Below are 12,202 nucleotides of genomic sequence, written 5' to 3'. Positions count from 1 at the left end.
TATGCATGTTTTCTCTGTTACCACCAGCAAATACATCATAATCATTCCAGTAATGACAGGGTGTGTCATCAAACCTTTCAACTGCCATGAAAACACTCACTACCTAGAGTGAGCTTCTGCTTCTAAACCACCAATGAATAAAAGCACAAGCCCTCTTTTCACTGTGGTATATATGCATAACAACAAAAAAATCTACCATTTTAACCACTTTTAAATGTGCAGGTTAGTGGAGTTAGTGAGCTTTGGTGTGCAATCATTACCACCATCCATCATCAGAACTTTTTCATCTTCCCAAACAGAAACTCTGTCCCAGATAAACACCAACCTCTGTTTTCCCCTTCCCTCAGCCTCTGATAACCTCTCTTCTGCCTTCTGTCTCCCTGAATTTGACTACTCGAGCTACCTCACTAAAGTGGAATCCCAATATTTATCCTTTTGTGTTTGGCTGATCTCACTTATGTTTCCAAGGTTTCTCCATGTTACAGTAGGCATCAGAATTGCCTTTCTTTTTAAGTCTCAATAAAACCCACTGCATGTTCCCTCACCTTTCTAAGCTGCTCTTTGAATGCTGCCCACTGCTGTTTCACGGGCTTGCTTGCAGCGGCTTTAAGTTGCCAGGCTGTCCGAAGGCGGCTGAGTTCTTCCCTTTCCGCCTTCTGGCTTTCCATAGTGTTCTCCATGACGTGTACTTCATTTTTCACATTTAATATTTCGTTTTCTTTTGCCTGTGGAATTAATAACCTGTGTAATGGCTTTTCTTTTCCAAGAAATACAACATGGTTTTGCATACAACTATTTTAAGAGGCAAACGCTTTATCATAGCCAAAGCAGAACACAATCCTGACATCAAGAAAAGCCTGAAATGTGGTGTCCCAAGGACAAAAGAACAGAAGAAAACAAGGATGGTCTTAGAATGCAGGAACAGAAAAAAAACCAGACCCTTATCATCCTTCCCTCTCCCACGTTATAACTATTAAAGGATTTCAGGTCCTCCTGAGCAGTATAACCTGCCTCCCCTCCTACCCCACAGGAAGAAGGTATTTGCCTTACTCTTCCCCCGACCAGTATATGTGCCTCATCCAATCAGCAAACGACCTCCAAGACCCCTATCGCGCTCCTTGTACCCTGAGTATAAAAACGGACTAAGGACCCATGTTCATGTCAGTTCTCCCTGGAGCAGGCCTGCTGTTCTAACAGCATTTCCCACTTTAATAAACTTTATTTTCCTCTCCTTCTGCCTTATGTCTGGAAATTCTTTTCCAACCTGTGCATGGACCACGACATGAAAGGTCTGTGCACAGGCTGAGCTCTCGGAGCCCATAATACATGCTTGGACATGAGCTTGCTAGTTGTTCACAACTCCACTGGCATTTCAGTCTCCTCCTCTAAGATTTGTTTATTCCCTAGGGTTTGAAGGATGACTGAATGAGCACAGGGATACAGAAATTTTGAAGCTGAGATTATTTTAATGAATACATTTTGAAGTGAATTCCACCTTTTAACACACATTAGAATATGTCAATATCTCAGTATTAGGGGCCATGAGGGGGAAAATTGTTCCGGGTTTTTCTTTCTGTACTATCCCATTGTATACACTACAATTATTTTAAGTTTTTCTTGTGAGAAGTTCCTCAAGTTACTCCCTTTTATGAGATCTGAAATGTGCATCTATATACAGTTGTTCCTTGGTATTCATGTGGGCAGGACGGGAGGAGGGTACTGGTTCCAGGACTTGCCCTAGACATTGAAACCAGTGGATGCTTAAGTCCCATGGTTGGCTTTCCATACCTGCAGGTTTCAACCACCTCTGGATAGTGTTCTGTGTTGATCCAAAGTTGGTTGAATCTAGGAATGTGGAAGCCCTGGATATGGAAGGCCAAGTGTATCTCTATATTTGTATCTCTATACCCTGGTGGCTCAGCAGTAAAGAATCTGCCTGCAATGCAGGCGATGCAGGAGACACAGTTCAATCCCTGGGTCAGGAAGATTCCCCTGGAGGAGAAAATGGCAACTCACCCAGTATTCTTGTGGGGAAAATCTCATGGACAGAGGAGTCTTGTGGGCTACAGGCCATGGGATCACAGGCAGTCAGACATGACTGAGCACACGTGCACACACACACACACTGTATACCAGAAGCACAATATCTAAATTCCAAGACTTCTCTTCCCAACTTTCATATATTCTGGCTATCTGATTTGAAATCCTTTAAACAATGGTTTTAAATAATGGGAAATTCAATTAGAGGGAAAAGTATAAGAGAGCCAAGGAGTAAAACCATGTACCTTTTTAGTGTCCAAACATCGAAAAAGGCAGAAGAATATTTGTTTAGCAAAACAAAAATCTGCTTTATGGCCAACTCTTCTCAGGAAATCCCTGAATTTCTAAGGAGCAACTGTACATGAATTTCTATAATGGCAATGACAGCTGTGTATCTAAAAGTCAAAAGACTCTTTTAGATTATAGTTAGAAGATAGTGTCATGAATATGTAACAGGACATTTTAAATAATAGGTAGGCCATCTTATTTTTAAATTATTTTAAATGACATTGATATTGCATAATTATATTAATGTAGACATTATAAAGTGTCATTTAATTGCAAAAAAGCCTGCAGGTGCTATATGTGATTTCTCCAGTGAATTTGGGAATCTAGTAGTAAAATGATGTATTCTATAACTGTGATGAACAAGCCACATATTATGAAAGATATTAGCCACAGCAATACCTAAAGTAAATTGTATTTTTATCTATGCTATAAATAAAGATAGGGTATAATATATTATTAAGAAACTATTAATAAAAATGTTACATAATACATGATCTAATGGAAAACTGGAATGTGTAGCATGTCAATGGCAACTATAATCTGAAGAGTGTACGCTCTGAATGAGGCCCAGAAAAGAGAGTGCTATGGTAGGATTTGTTGATGCCTAGCTACCAGGATTCAAGAAAGTGCTTATGCATTTGGCAAATGTAAGTACTGTGGCCACTCAGAAAGATTCAACACTTTGCCTGAGGTCTGGTTAGTAAACACTAACTACTCAATCCATATACTTCTGTATAAGGTCACTGAAAAATATGGCATCATGTGGTCTAAATAGAGCACTAGATATTCCATTCTCCATGTCGATTCACACACAATGAGTGGTCTTCTGACATCTTGCTTTTCAGATATCTTGATAACTGGCAGGCAGCACTCCAGGTACCATTCTTTATTTGCCACTATAAATTAGTAAATTGGCACTTTCATCAAGATGTCTACCAGATTTCTACCCTAAATTAGTTTTTCTCATTGTGATGTTATTTAGATGAATTTGAAAATTTTTTTCATTTCAAGCTTGAGAAATCTGAGCCTTGGCAACAATCAAGAGTAGAGCACTCAGCAGAAAATGCCAGCTGGCCTTCTTCCTTCCTAACCACCAAACTGGTTACCACATTTCAGCAATAATGTTTGTTTAAAAGCCTAATGGTCCAAAAGATATGAAGAGAATAAAAACCGTGTTAGACTTGCTTTACCAACAATTTTCTATCTCAGAATGTCACTGAACTAATCAAATTAAGAATTATGTAGACCTTAATTCTTATCAGTAAGGGAAAATTTATCATATGATAGTGGTAAGGACCTTGAGTTAAAGTGATCATGTTTATAATGCCAAGATAAAAGGCCACCAAGTTATGTAGTAAAATGAACACTATTTCTGAAAACTCTGAATGGACCTTTGAATATCAGAGTTTAGACACAGATATAAAATAAAGTGGTGGATTCATTTTGATATTTGGCAAAACTAATACAATATTGTAAAGTTTAAAAATAAAATAAAATAAAATAAAAAAAGAAACTGGCATGTGATAAAAAAATTTTTTTGAATGGATTCCTGCTGCAGATCTTAAATGAAAATCTGGCCATATGATCTTAAACATTCTAAATAAGGAATAAAGGACTTCTGTTCCTGAGTAGGATGGAGTAGCCAGGGGCAGAGCAGTGCTTCTACCTAGAGCGACTAGAAAAGCTGGAATAAGTGCAGAGGCATCTATTTAAAGTCCAAAAGAACTAAAGAGGCCAAGACTCCAGGGAAGGATGAATCTGAGAGTGGTGAGCTCTCTTACTGCAGCCAGGGCCTTTTCCCAATTCTGTGCACTGACAGTAAAGCTGATCATGAAGCTTTACTGGGGAACACAGAAACCAATAGTGCTTTTGACAGACACTGGTGGAGGTGAGGGGTTCAAGTACACAGCTGATATTTATCTTAGAACATTGACAAAATACTGGGGCTGAACAGGGCAGGGCAGTAGATTAGAAAACTCAAGCAAATGCCTCTGAAAAGCAGAGTGGAGGTTTTTTCAGTCCCCCAAGGTGTTCTTGCCTGGAGAATCCCAGGGACGGGGGAGCCTGGTGGGCTGCCGTCTATGGGGTCACACAGAGTCGGACACAACTGAAGTGACTTAGCAGCAGCAGCAAGACTTCTCAAGCTAGAGACCTGCTGGCGGACAGAACTCAGAGAATGTACCAAGCTCCAGCTTGAAAACAATGAGAGCCCAAGGTCATCAGAATAGATGGAGCCTTGATAGAACTATAGTCCAGACTCAACTTCACCAGCTCCTGATTGGCTTAAGTGATCTTCCACCAATACCTACCTAGGGAAAAAACATAACACCATCTGGAATCACAATGTTTTATACATAATGCCCAGCATTCAACAGATATTCACTCATCATCCCAAGACAGGATGACACAACTAGAAACCAAGAGAAAAGGTAGATAATAGAAGCAATTCCAGATCCAGATGTTAGACTGTGCTGACAAACACTTTAAAATATCCATAATTAATATGGTCATGAAAGCACAGGAAAGATTGAGAAAGAGAGGATACAAGAGAGATTTTTGCTGGCAATATAACATAGTAAAAAAAGAACCAACTAGAAATTTCAGAACTGAAAAATATAATTTCTCAAAAGGAAGATAGTTTGAAAAAGGCTAGACTAAGAAAAGTGCAGTTTGCAAATATGTAAATTCCTTTTTAAGTGCAAATTAGAGAAGTACACAGTGAAGAAATACACATAACAATATACTGAAAAAAGTAAAAATCTTAAAGATGGATATAGACAGATAATATATGTTCTAAATGTTCCAAGTAAAAAATAACATTTTTTATAGTAAAGCACAAATATAAGAACATAGGTAAAATACTCAACAGGTCCTCACTGATGCTTAAGGATAGTGTTAGATGAATTAGAATTATTTATTGCATATTTTGTCTCCATATAGGTTTAAGAAGAATGGTCTTTAAACAACAAAGTTTGAAACAACTAAGATAAAGAAGAAATTGTAGCTCAAAGTAGATGAGAATAGTTAGAGACTGTTTCAAATGAATTTGGGCTCCAGATTGAGATTCATCACATGTCAGAGTTCTGAGAAAACTGCAGATGTCAGCCATCTTTGCAAATCTACAGAAAATGGGAGGAGGGCCAGAAAATTAGAGAAAGAAAAATGCCCTGATTATCACACAGGGGAAAGCCTGGACTATGTGATTTACTGATCAATAGGCTTTATACTGAAAACCAGGGCAATAAAATCATCACTGATCAAGCAGATTGTGAGCACTTCGGAAAGAACCCTTAGATCACCAGGAGTCAACCTAGTTTTTGCCAAATTATATTACACAATTGATAGGATACTGGGTAGACAGACCTTCCTTTTAGCAGCATCTTTCAATAGAGACTTGAGAAAAAGACTGTGAAATGCTGGTTAAAATAAAGTACTACTGGGAGTGTCAATGATTGTTTCAAAGACTGGTTTATCAACTGATTGCTTAATGGATTGGAGTATCAACCTGACCCTCAGACACTTTTATTAAAGATCTAATTGCAGCCGTGGGAGGCTTACTTATTAATATATGACATTAAACCCAGGAGAGATGGCTAATGTAGTAGATAACAGGCACAAAATTAGTTTAACAAGATGCAATCATGAGTTAAAACTAACAAAGTGATACAAAGTAGGAATAAATATAAAAGCTCACATTTGTATGAAACAGATAAATAGGTGACAAGGACATAAAATGGGAAAGACCCATCTTGGCAGGAATTGCAGTAAAAAAATGTGATGTGATTACAGTTTTCTTTCATCACAAGCTTAATATAAACCAATAAAGTAAAATTATTGCTATAAGCACTAGTCTAATCTTAGTTCTCGTTGGTAAAGAATGATGTCCACTTTGTGTTGAAGTGGTGCTTTACTTTTTGTTTACATATTATGAATGGTTTTGATAGGTCATGGACAATTTTGGGAGGGAGGATTAGGATGAAGAAAAAAATAAAGCTACCTCTTAAATAATAGAAAGGATTTATATCTAGTTAGCTGGAGAAGACTCAAACTGGACTTTGCAACTGTCTTCCAGGTTTGAAAATTTTTTGAGTGTAAGAGGGATGAAATATGAATACATTTTTCTTCTCTGTGGATCTATAGAGGGTTAGAATCAGATATGAAGAGAGATTCAACTTAACATTAAAAAAAAAAAGAAACAAACCTTTCTAGAAGCTGGCATTTTCTAACATAAAACAAACTGTTTTAATAGGAAGATACTTGAGGTATTGAAGGAGAGGTGGATTAACCATCTTTTAAGAATAAGAGTTCTGTTGTGAATGGGCCTGAAGTTGATATAAGTATTCTAGTATACTTTACAAATCTAACTTAACAACTAAAATTAGGATACATTTCTAAGTACAATGGGGCTTCACTATGAAAATCTGGTGTTATAAGATATTCTTCAAAATGAAGATTCATCCTAGATGTTATCTTCAGTCTCTGGAAATTTTGTAAGAATCTTGTTGCATGCTCTCAACCTAACTCAGAACTTTGGGGTGAACCTCTGAGGACTCTGTGTAATAATAACAATGTTGCATTCAGATTATTGTCATTCTTTCTTCTTAACAGATATAATAGCCTTCACATGATAAACTCACAAGGGGTCTAGGACCAAAGAAGCACAAAAATGCTGGGCTTCAGGACTGTTCGCGGTGAATGAAGCTAGAAAGAACTTCCTAAACCAGCCTGGCTGAATGACGGTTGAAATTTTGAATTTACGATCTTGACTTTGACAAGTAATCCTTGAAGAAGGTGTGACTCATTTACTGTCGTTCTTACCATATTTATTAAATTAAGGAACTCGAGCCCAAGGTCATGCGTTAAAAAACTCCTCTTTAAAAATAGCTGCCATTGTTTCTCCACTGAGTCAGACCAATGCTTGGCTTCAGCACCGCCCTCCTCCTTTCGTAGGATATCAGTTTGGTAAAACTCCTTTAGGCCCTGACATTGTTTCTCTACCTGAAAAAAAGAGAGAGAATATAAATGAAAGTTAAGAACACTTCAAAACATTTTTAAAGGGAAAAATACTAGATTCCAGTGAAAGCCTATATAAGAATTTACTTGGAACCTACATTTCAGAAGTCTTTAAATAATTATTAAGTATTGTCAACTGACTGAAAAGACACAAATCTATTTAGGTTGTTGACAGACCAGACTGACTACCCCTGGGTAGTAAATTGAGCTGACAAGTTTATTATCCAGAAGACCTAGTTACTGTAGCCAAAATCATATTTATGTACTGTACATGTGTATGCTTTGCAACTGGGGACAATTTATGTCAAAGACCAGTGTGGTTTCATTTTAGAGCTGAGTTTTATAATTCAGAAGAAAGATAAACATATAAAATCAAGGATTACAAATCAAAAGGAAATGTAAATCAGTGAAAAAATTATTCATAATCAGTAAATCACGACTTGCTTCTCCTCAGTGATAAACCAGAACAAAAGAGTACTAATAATTATGAATTTTCTGTATGTGTATTAATATTAAACTGCCTCCATGAGAAAATGTTATTGAGGTTACTTTACCTCCCTAGAATTATATTTTCTTATTGGCTAACCAATGTAAGCAGTACTAGATTATTTTAAATCAGTGTCTTTGGACAGAGTTTATATAAAATCAAATGTGCCTGTAGAACTATAGATTAACACAAAACTGGGTATTATAGAAGTAGTAGAAAAATTTTGACAAAATTTTTTAAGCATTTTGAATAATACTTAATAGCCAATGGGCTTCCCTGGTGGCTCAGATGGTAAAGAATCTGCCTGCAGTGCAGGAGACCTGGGTTTGATCCCTGTGTTGGGAAGATCTCCTGGATAAGGGAATAGCTACCCATTCCAGTATTCTGGCCTGGAGAATTCTATGGACAGAGGAGCCTGGTGGGCCACAGTCAGTGGGATTGCAAAGAGTCTGACATGACTGAGCAACTTTCACTTTCTTTCAGTTTAACAGCCAACAGGACAAGACTCAAAGAGTTCATATCTACTGAAAGCCATCTAAAGAAGGTATGAAATTTCAGTAGTGGTTAGTCACTATATTTTAAAGATTTTAACATGGTTCTTCATTTAATGAGTGCTGCAAAGGGCACTCACAGAACTTCTCTCTTCTTTCCCCATATTCCATTTATTCATGCCTCTGTTTTGCTGATGCTTATTTCCTCAGCCCAGAATGATCTTTTCTTAGTTTTCAACTCCTACTTATCCTTCATGAGATAGTTAAAATGCTACCTCCTCCAGGGGGTCCCCTACGATTTCATAGTAAGAACTAAGCATCTGTCTCCCTGGGCTCCCAAAGATAATTCTGGGAGAAAGAGAACCATAAGCAAATTATTATACCACGAAGACAAGTATGCACACCATGTTCTGGGCACACTGAGGAGGGACCACCAGCTCTATCTAAAGAAACCGGAAAGCACAACAAAAGTAACACTTGATCTGTGTCTTTCAGATTGTCCAGGGTGACAGGGAACAGGAGAAGGGGGCTCCAGATGGAAGGAATAATGAGTGCGAAGGTACAAGTGTGAAACACGGGCTGGTTAAGAGCAGGATAAACGATCTCGGTGTGGGTGAAGTCCAGATAGCACACACTGAGTGTTAAGACGCAAGCATGATCATTGGGTTGGGATAAAGCCAGCCAGCCGGTTTCAACATGTTTGGTACTCTACTCAACATGATGTGACACATTCTCGTTAGCTTGAAACAACTGACAGCTCTCACAGTGACTCCAAATCAGCATGACAACCATCAGTACTTCAGTGGCATTGTGCGCTACAGGCTGGGGTGCCAATCTGATGGGCTGTCAGTTATGTGAAATTCTCAAAACCTAAACTTTAAGTCATCCTCCTTTCCTAACTGCTCAAAAATAAACCTCCTTGAATGTAAGTAAGCATGATGTCATTACAGGAATTTCCCTTGAATATGGACTACTTTCTTTTTTAAAGTGAATTAATAATCAACTTTAATACATTATCCATTTGAGAGTAAAAGTTATAATTTGCGTCACAAATTATATTTGTCATATTGCCTGAATTTCAGGAGGTAACATGATCAGATGTGCTTTAGAATGATCGTTTTTTGAAAGGCATGAAGGGGAGAATTACAGAAGGCACAGAGAACAGGCAGATACAATTTCTTTAACCTGGGCAAGGATGATGAGGACCTGCACTGAGGAGGTGATGGTACAAAGGCGAATTCAGAAATCTCACAGGTCGTCTCTAAAGACAGATATGGGATAGCATGGCCTTCAGAATATGGAAAAACAAAAGGGAGGAGACTGGGGATTAAACCTCAGCTCTGATGTTTACTACCTGTTTTGTCTAACTTCCCAGAGCTTCAGTTTCTCTCATTTGTAAAGTGAGGATAATAGTGAATACATATAGGGATATTATAAGGATGAAACAAAATCAGGAATTAAAAGTTCAGGTATTGATACAAAATAAGTCCGCATTAACAGAGGGATTAGAACAGACTTTGAACTTCTACACAGGACTTCTGAAAGATGGTGGGTCCATTAATCCAATGCCAAAATACAGAAGGAAACACGTTTGAAGAAAAGATAACCAGTTGTGTTCTGTTGAGTTTTAAGGAGGCTACAGAATACCAGTAGGTAGTTAGTATAATTGGAAGTTGAAAATACTGGCCTGGAGCTCATAACAGTTGGGGCTGAAGAACCAATTTGGGGTTACTGATGCATTGCAAACCAAAGGTGTGTTGGTTGGGGGTGATTTTTGTAGGCAGAGTGTGTAAAATGCACAAAAGAGAGAGCACAGGCAAGAAGTCTGTGACCCACCACACTTCAGGAACAGAGAATTGAATCAAGAAAAGGAAGTAACAGATAAAGAAGCAAACAGGATGATTATCCCAGTTATGTAAAATATCCAAATAAGGCAAATCTATCGGACACAACTGAGTGACTGAACTGAAGTGAACTGATAGGGTCAGAAAGCAGATTAGTGCTTGCCTGAGGCTGGGAGATTGGCAACCAGGACTGACAAAAAGTATCATAGGCTCTTTTGGGGTGGTGGAAACATACCAAAACTGGAGTGCACTGATGTTTGCACAATTTTATAAATAAATACTAAAAATCACTACATCCTAAAATAGGCAATTTTAGGGTATGTAAATTATACCTCATTAAATCTGTTTTTCTTTATAAAGTCAAAGGAGGTAAGTATGAGTAACTGGGTTAAACAAATATGGCAGAGAGATCAAATGGAATAAAGACTGAAAATACACCATTTCATCTGTCAACTAGCAAGTAATAAGCTTATAAGAGTGTTTTCAATGGAGTGAAGAGTTGGTAAAAGGCAAGGCTGAACCAAGGATAAACTAAGTGGCAGTGGGATGAGGATTGGAGAGGATCAACAAGAGGAGGAAAGAAACGTCATCTTCCCATCCCACGAGTCCAGATGTGAAAGGAAAGAAGACTATAGAGTGGCAGCCATAGTGAAGGCAAGACTGCTTGGGAAGAACTGTAGACGAAAGAGAGGGAAGAAACATAAGAAGCAGATTTTCAAAATTCAAGAATGGATGCTAAAGCTACATTCTGAAGGATTCGGGAGCAGACAGGGAGGTACCGAGGGCTGGTTATAGGGGGACACATGCAGAAACCCCACTTTATTGGTGACAGTGGAGGAAGGGAGAATATGTCCGTGGGTTTGGAAGCTGATAGAAGACGAGGCAATTTGGCTCAATGGACTCATGTATTTTTTCAGTCACATACAAGGTAAGAGTGCAGATTTAGGAATGGAAACTGTGGTAAGAAGCTTGAGCGTCACTACTGAATGGGCAGCAACTGGAGGGCATATGGTAGCGGGGGAGGGGTGCTCAGCTGAGGAAAAAGACCCTTGAATTTGTAACAGCACCAATCAGCACAATTGTTTGACTTTCCACAGGAGCGTCTGGAAGCTTGGAAAGAGAAGCAGAGTAAACAGAGTGTTGGATTGATCTAGAATTGGGAATTGGCAGAGTTACGGTGGAAGCCAGGGAAGTGAGGGTAGGGGGAGTATAATGCAATTGAATAAGCTGGCGAGGAAAGAAGGAAAGCCCAAGGGAGAGGAGGCTGGACAGACTGAAAGCCCTGCCAGGGTGAGGACAGGAGCCTCTGCCAGGTGAGAAAATAGAGCGAAAGCCGGGCAGATGAAAGGACAGGGAGTCCTTCTGTGAAAGTGCTGTCTGTAAAGCTGAGGTTTCAGCCCTAATCACCAAGTCCCTGACCCCAGAGGCCAGAGTGGCCAGTGGAAGCAAGTGCTGAGCTAGAAACTAAGAAGGTACATTTTTGGCACTGAAGATGCAGAGCAAGTACTTCTTTGTACCTTCTCCACCATTTCAAGTTTGGAGAAAATGTTCATCAACAGAACAACCTGTCAGTTGTGGTCTGCCAAACCCTGAGAGTTCAAGGTTAAGAAAAATTGAAAAAAAAAAAATCCGGGATAAAGAAAGATGTGGAAAAGGAGACAGTGGTTCCCTGAGATTTCCAAGGCCTGGGCATGGCCCTCCTTCAGATGGCAAGAACTCAGACTATCGTAGAACGAGAGTAGGCAGAGGCAAAGAGGGCAGACAGGATCACGGGTGAGTGTGGTGAGGGGACTGGAGGAGAAGGCTACTTGCCTTTGGTGACTTCACCCCTGAGCAGATTTTGCAGAGCTCTATCTGCCACTGAAGCAGCAGCCTTCTCCCTGAAAGGAGAGTACACATGGGTGCTCCCCTGGTGGCTCAGTGGCAAAGAATCTGCTTGCCAACCAAAAGACACGGGTTTGACTCCTGGGTTGGGAAGATCCCCCAGAGGAGCAAATGGAAACCCGGTCCAGTATTCTTGACCAGGAAATCCCATGGAC

The 12,202-nt window shown here is 39.2% G+C and overlaps 1 protein-coding gene across 4 annotated transcripts in view; it reads right to left on the bottom strand.

Moving 5' to 3' along the window:
• Positions 1-12,202, bottom strand: part of CCDC141 (coiled-coil domain containing 141) — a 230,738-nt gene that overhangs the window by 50,168 nt on the left and 168,368 nt on the right. For all 4 annotated transcript variants that reach the window (XM_061434124.1, XM_061434130.1, XM_061434139.1 and 1 more), the window contains 2 exons: positions 7,147-7,326; positions 546-725 (listed from right to left, as the gene is read on the bottom strand). In XM_061434124.1, coding sequence (XP_061290108.1) covers positions 546-725; positions 7,147-7,326 — 360 coding nt within the window. The remainder of the gene's footprint in view (positions 1-545; positions 726-7,146; positions 7,327-12,202) is intronic.

The sequence above is a fragment of the Bos javanicus genome, chromosome 2, assembly GCF_032452875.1.
Source record: "Bos javanicus breed banteng chromosome 2, ARS-OSU_banteng_1.0, whole genome shotgun sequence".
In the NCBI taxonomy this organism is placed as follows: Eukaryota; Metazoa; Chordata; class Mammalia; order Artiodactyla; family Bovidae; genus Bos; species Bos javanicus.
This window is presented reverse-complemented; position numbering and strand designations above follow the sequence as displayed.